At 31.3% G+C, this 7,648-nt stretch overlaps 1 protein-coding gene across 7 annotated transcripts in view; it reads left to right on the forward strand.

Annotated features, from left to right (window-relative positions):
- The first annotated feature begins 1,507 nt into the window (after positions 1 to 1,507).
- LOC145057496 (MADS-box transcription factor 23-like) overlaps positions 1,508 to 7,648 on the forward strand; it is a 26,022-nt gene continuing 19,881 nt past the window's right edge. For 3 of the 7 annotated variants that reach the window (XM_079005352.1, XM_079005354.1, XM_079005356.1), the window contains exons 1-2: positions 1,509 to 1,754; positions 2,099 to 2,282. In XM_079005352.1, coding sequence (XP_078861478.1) covers positions 2,101 to 2,282 — 182 coding nt within the window. In that variant the 5' untranslated portion in view covers positions 1,509 to 1,754; positions 2,099 to 2,100. Of the gene's footprint in view, positions 1,755 to 2,084; positions 2,283 to 7,648 lie in introns of all 7 variants that reach the window. The other 4 variants (XM_079005355.1, XM_079005353.1, XM_079005358.1 and 1 more) reach the window with 4 other exon arrangements.

Raw genomic sequence — 7,648 nt, forward strand, 5'->3', positions numbered from 1 at the left:
CTTGGGACCACATTTGCAAATTAATTTAATATCAAGGGTCAAAATGTGAAATACATTGGAACCAGGTATTATAGTTTGATTGTTATATGCTGGCTTCTGATTCTATGGATATGCAGGCTCAAAGCCTCTACAATCGTTGGGATTGTAGATTCAAAATCAGAGAAATTGAGTAAGATAGAAGCTCTGGTTCGTAATTGGTAGGGGATGCTAATGTAAACTTTATTTCAGAGGTTGTGATGGCCGCAAACATGAGAAAGTGGTGGTAATCGGGCGTATATTAGCGGTGGTTTATTAGAGATGAAGTATCGGAGATGGAAGTACCAGACATCAGTTGTTTTGATGGGGTGGGATAATTAGTGGGCGTATTGTCATTTTTTAATAATAGAAATATTTAAAAGATAATAAATAAACTAAAAATTATATTAATAAGGGTAAATTAGTCTTTACACTTCAGGCAGGGACCAACCACATAATAAAAACATAAGTTCGGGACGATCCGAGTTCAAAAAAAAGTTAGGGACTGAATGCGTAAATTGCCCCAAACCACAAGGACCATTCGTGTAATTTACTCAACATAGACTAAACATGCATTTTAACACATGGACGATGAACAAATGATGTAATTTATCCTAATATTGATTGGATCATTCTATTTACAAAATGCAAATAAATCAAGTCAACAATGATAAAAATGATGCAATTATATCATTATAATAACTCATATTTTTTGAAAAAATAGTAAACCATACCTATGATAACCTCATGCGGTTATCACATGAGAGGTAAGACATGAACACTGACGGTTAAAGATGCATGGTAATATTGTAAACCAGATATTTTACTTTCAAAATTTTATTCTTCAACCGTTAAACTCACAACGGGAATCAATAAATAGTTCGGTCTCATCTTTTGATTCACCACAAACAAGATATACATGTATAGCTTGATAATGTTTTATTTAAAGACTATTAATATATATTTTTTTAAACGGTAAATATATTAAACTACTTTTAAAGTATTCAACTTATGTCAATTGTGGTACTTGAACCCTCAACATCAAAAAAAAAAAAAAAAAATAGACAACATCAAATACTGTTGGACTAGAAGCCTAACTTATATTTCTTGTTTTGACTTAAATATAAGGGGCCTTTATACCAAAACAAGAAATTGAAGGTGCCTGATTAAGAAAGATATTAAAGTTCAACACCCTGATAGGGCAAAATAGTATGAACACAAAATCTCGAAACCCTCAAAACAAAAAAGGAGCAATACCCTTCAAAAATGAAAAGTCGAGCTTTGTGCCAGCAAAAGCTCACACGTGTCAGTGATCTATAGGATATTATCGTCAAAACCAACAAAAGATTTAGGATAATCATAATTTAAACAGCTAGCAGTCTGATTGGTCCATGTGGCATCACGCGATTCATTTTCTAAATCAAGTAAAAAAGTACTAGCGGTTTTATTATACAAGAGGGCGGTTTTATAGAGAGAGAAAATGTGTTTAATAATGAAAAGCGGTTTTGTAGAGAAAAGGTTTCATAGTACCTACCATATATAGAGAGAGAAGAGAGGCAACTTTCCTTATGTAGAAGACGACTGTTATCTCAATCGGGAAACCAGAGATACATACACATATAGATATATAGAGAGAGAAAGAGTGACACATAAAGTAGAGAGAGATCAAAGGAAGACGACGACTGGTTGATTGCTTTGGTCAAGCGTCCTTTTGTCTGCATCAGAAATTCACCCTCAAAGTAAGCAAATGATTTCAACTTCGATTATCACAACCCACACACTCGATCTCTAGATTATTCACAATTCTCTCTCAGTTCTGCGATTCGTTTTTGAATCCAAGAATTCTTGAAGCACTGTCGACCATATATGATGAACTTCTCTCTCTCTCTCTCTCTCTCATACGGAGTCACTGCATATATCCGCATATATATCAATTTGTGGTATATACATTTAGCTGTATACAAAAGCACGAATTGTCGAATTGATTGTAGATTGATTCATTTCTGTGAGTCGTTTCAGTAGAATTGAATGAATGAATTGAATGATGAAGCATGAGATTGATTGATTAGGGATCGATTGGTAGGTATGGGGAGGGGTAAGATCGTGATTAGGAGGATTGACAATTCGACGAGCAGACAAGTGACGTTCTCGAAAAGGAGGAGCGGATTGCTAAAGAAGGCGAAAGAACTTGCGATCTTGTGTGATGCTGAAGTCGGTGTTATGATCTTCTCTAGCACAGGCAAACTTCATGAATTCTCCAACACTAGGTCAGTTTAGTTTATCTAATCAGCACTTTCACTATATATACAGCTAGATCTATTAATAGTATTACTCTTATATATCTCGTCATCTTTGTTTTTAATTTTTTTTATTACGTCATAATATATTTATTCACTTCTTTCTGTGTAAAAATTAGCGACCTAGCTAATTAATAACCACGATCATCAGTGTGCGTGATCTTGCTAGAGTTGCATTTGGTTAATATCTTTTTGCTTCTGAACGTTGGGCATATATCTAATTCAAGAAGCGAAACAATTACTTGATCCTCACACATGCATGTTTATGGAAGTACTACATTATCTGAAACATTGTTTGTTATTTAAGTCAAACAAATTCTGTGAACCAAATGAATCACAATTACTTCAAGTGTCTAATTAGAGAAAAATAAAATTATATGATAAGCTGAGAGTGTGAGTGAACAACTGGCTACATACATATATGTATATCATGTATGCTTCATTTGCTTAACTGTAGAGTGTCTTAATTTCTAATGATAATGAAACTTTGATCCTCACAGATGTCAATAAAAGTTCATTACTTAAATTGTTACACTTATGTACCATTCATGTTAAAGTAATCTTTCTTAAACTTAAATGAATCACGATCACTTTTAAATTAGAGGACTATTAATCGATCGATGTAATTAATAAGTAATTAAGTTTACTACAACTTTCTTACTAAAAATAAAAATGTTACATGATCAATTGATCATTAATAAAAAGTGTTGCGATATTTAATTATGATACAAAGAGAGTAACACATTTCTGTAATGTGGTATAATGCTTTTATATATATCTATTAGTAGTACACACACACACACACACACACATATATATATATATATATATATATATATATATATATATATATATATATATATATATATATATATATATATATATAATGCTTTTATATATATCTATTAGTAGTACACACACACACACACACACATATATATATATATATATATATATATATATATATATATATATATATATATATATATATATATATATATATATATATATATGCATGTATGTATATGTATGTCTAGCCTTACCGAGTTGATAGTTTAGTTGGCTGACCATAATAAACCTGTAGATTGGGAGTTTGGGACCTTTCCCCCTATATACTTGAAAGCCTGCGCTTTTGATGCCTCCAATATTTTTGTTGGTCCTAGGTAGAATAATATTTGATTCCATTAATTTGACACTCTAGATCAGCAACTTTCGTCAAATATATCATCATAGATACACAAATATGGATAATGATCGATCATTAGGTTGGTATATAAATCTCTAATTAAAGTTTACAGCTGGGCTATCTTGTTAATTAGCTTTTTATGTTATGACATACAATCTATAATTAAATTGGTTTTATCAAGTTGCATGGTAGGGGGCCTAATTAGTTAATTAGTTTCAACTTTGCATGTAAATTAATAAATCCATAACATGTAATTAATTGAAGAAAATCAACACTTGCAGGTCCTTTTAAAGGTCTTGCAATGTACAACGTGAATATGTTACACAATATAAAAAGAAAGCCTCGATATGCTAGATATCTATCTATATAGGGGCTTTAAACATATTAACAAATTAATCTATTCCACCAAAAAATCGATCTTCTGATTGAAGAGCTTCAGTCAGATGAGTTACAATAAATAGTTGATGGTTTCCTTCTTAAACAATGAATTACCACGTCCCACAAAGTAGACTAGGATAACTATATTTGTGAACTATTACAACTTTCTTCTATAACAAAATGTCACTTGTGTTTGACTCTTATCATATTTTTCTAACATTCTTTTGATGATATCCAGCTCCAACAGACTTATATACACAATCATCGTTGTCCATTTCATAGTAATTTTAACTTGATATTCTCAGTCCCAACCACTATACACGTGTAGTTGATTCCTTCTAGATAAATCACGTGTTCCATATCTTCAAAATAGTTTCAGTCTATATTTCTATATCCCACTGCACATAATTACGAAATATTCTACAATAAAATATTCATAAATTAACTTGATCTCATGGACCAAATAATTTCAAACACTAAAACTAAATACCACAAGCTATCCTTGAATAATGTGTGCAAGGAGTTTATTTCTTCAAGACATATACCTTTTTCTCCGCCATAGGACACCCTTCAAGGTGTGAGACCACGCTATAAAGGTTGTGCAGTTAAAGCCGAAGGGTATACTTGCCACAAACATGGTTCGTTGCCACCTTTGCACACCATCCCCGGTGTCACGATGGTGGTGTCTCGTGGTAAATACCACGGAAGACCACAACCAATCATTTTCTTCTTCTTCTTCTTCTTCTTCTTCTTCTTCTTCTTCTTCTCTCTCTCTCTCTCTCTCTCTCTCTCTCTCTCTCTCTCTCTCTCTCTCTCTCTCTCTCTCTCTCTCTCTCTGTGTGTGAAAGGAGATGGTGGTGAGGTGGAGAAAAACCACAATGCATGGCATGTCTCCATAGCTCATGGCCTAATAATCTCCTATTATTTTTTTAGAACAACATAAATTCTAATGGTGAAAAGGAAAACTCCTAGCAAGACGTTAGATGAAAAAAAAAAAGCCAAAATGGCTACAACAAAACTGAGCATACAAGTAAGGGATTACAACACCAAACGGTCCAACTCAGACCATACATATTTGATTTATGTTTAAACTAAATAAACACATGCAATTAAATTTCATCCATCAACTTATAGGGGTTGAGAGCATACGTCAGGGCTGGCTCAACCAGTTTGGGGGCTCTAAGCGAACCAAAAAGTTGGGGCCCTTTGACATGATTATTAATTATTTGATTAATAATAACAATGAACAATTACCAAGACAACTACTATAAGTATAGAAGATATGGATTAGCCAATTAGGAATTTAGGATTATACTTGCTGCCTTGAGTTTTGATAATAGAACTTTAGAAGATAACGGAAAGCTCAAATCTGGAAAACTGAAGTCTAATAACTCAAATTCTGAAATTCATTCAAACCTCCTGTAATCTGTTGTAATCAATGAAGAATAGAACAAAAAATCAGATAACTGGAAAATTAAAAACTAAACAGCATTAACCCTAATCAGCTTTAACTATTAACCCTAATTAGATAATCAGTTTTGATATCTCAGATTACAAGTATGTCCGATTCCAGAAACAATTTTAACGACACAATGTAACAGTGACAAACCCTAATTAGATAATCAGATTCCAAGATTCAGATGACAGGTAATGGAAAAATAAAAGTGAAAAGTGAAAAAATTGCACATATCGTTTTCAGTGACAGCCTTGAATCGTTATTCATCAGAAATTTTTGAACAATGGAGTGGAGTTATCAGTTAATAAGAGTTGAGAGTCCGAGAATGGAGAAGAACAAAAGGTGATGTGTGTATTTCAGCGGATCAGAGTTCGATTTTTGAGCCGCCCCTAAGAAGAAGAAGAAGAGAAGTGTGATCATTACTTGTAGAAGAAGAATTGATGAATCAAAATTTTGAGGCGTGTGCACAGCAAGTCAACAATTCAGCTAATATGCACTGTATTGGACATTAGATTGTATTGGGTATTTGGGTTAAATGGGCCCCTCTAGAAGTGGGGGCCCTAAGCCCTAACTTTGTTCATATACACATAGAGTCGGCCCTGGCGTACGTATGATTCCAAAATATAAACCACTTTCACACCTTCCATATAAGTCAAAACATAATTTGTATGTCATGATCACTACTAGCCAAACCATGATTAACATAGAAGAACAACAAAATTTCATTTTCTAAAACTAATTGGCGATAGAAAGGATTGCACATTGGCTTATATGCTAGCATCTGGTTTCTCTTTTTACTAATATGGAATTAGGTTTGCACCCCAACACTATACCGCCGCTAGGAATTTTGATGCGTCTACTCCTTTTGGATTTAGTAACAATACCTCTAACAATCATCCTCAGAAGAAGTGTATGATTTAAAAATCCAACTCCAAACTTACAAAGTGAATATGTGTAGGCGAGCCTTATTTTCTTAAGCACTGTTGCACATCAAACTCAATTGATTCTTTGTCAAGCTTCATGGTTCTTCTCTAGTTTCTTTTCCACTTAATATGGTTGTTAGGGACATGAAATTTATTAAAGAGTTCATAACAATTTGATGAATTCTAAAGCAGTCCGACAAGGAAAGTTGCTAGATAGGGGAGAGGCATTGGATCAATGATCACTCTATAAAGCAATATTATCATTGCACCTAATTTTTCAACAAGGAGATTATTTGAGAATCTATATCTATATATCATATTATCATATCATATCATACTATACTTATAAAAGAAGCATTTTTCCTTTCACCACATCAATTTGAAACTCCCAACTTTTCATATTTCCCTATAATATACTTACTAACTTAAATATGTTATTAATTATAAATATTATCATAAATAGAAGACTTCTTGAATTATCAATAACTTCATTATAGTGTTAAATGTATATATCAAACAAACTTTAAAATATATTGTAAAATTTAAAACCTAAAGTAAAATATCAAATAAAGTTTTAAAAAAACTCAATGTATATTTTTTACAAGAATTAAAAGAAAAATATTAAATATAATATACGTAAAAGAACATAAATCTAAAAGTAAAATTAACTAAAAGATCTCCAAAAACTAATTTTTATAATAACTGAAATTTTGTTAAGTTTTTTTAAAATTAATTTATAATAATAATAGTTAAAATAAAATAAAGTTATAGATTAAAATATATTACATCACAAACAATGATTGATAATTTAAATAATCATGATGAAATTAAAATGTGTTCAATTTTTCTTTATATTAATAAATCATTACATTAGTTAATTAAAATAGATAAGAAATATAATTAATTTTATACACACGTAAAACGTGAATAGATACCATTACATGATTGGATTTTAGTAAGTATTATATTATTTGTTGTTCAAATTAGTTAATATGAATGACAAAAATATCGTCAATGATATATGATTACTAAAAGGTTAACTATATAATTTTATTTCGCGCAACGCGCGCGCCTAGTATTTAATAGAGGCCATAATACTTAAACGATATTCATTTGAAACTCCAATAACCTTTCAAATTATCATATTTAATTTCTTAGTTAATTGTTTTACTCATTTGAAACTCATAAAAACTTTTCAACTTATTCTATTTAATTGTTTGATTAATTGAAATGTTTTTCCTATATAGAAATATTATTTTCATGTTTGATTTTGAAATATATCGGGGAGGAATAAATGTTGTATCAAGGTCTTTCAACTACGAAGGTTAGGATTATGATTACACTTCAACCAAAAACCAAAAAAAGAAGAAGACCATAATGTTAGGTAAGTATA

This window comes from Lactuca serriola, chromosome 6 (assembly GCF_051521515.1).
Source record: "Lactuca serriola cultivar US96UC23 chromosome 6, Lser_US96UC23_V15, whole genome shotgun sequence".
NCBI classification, from domain to species: domain Eukaryota; kingdom Viridiplantae; phylum Streptophyta; class Magnoliopsida; order Asterales; family Asteraceae; genus Lactuca; species Lactuca serriola.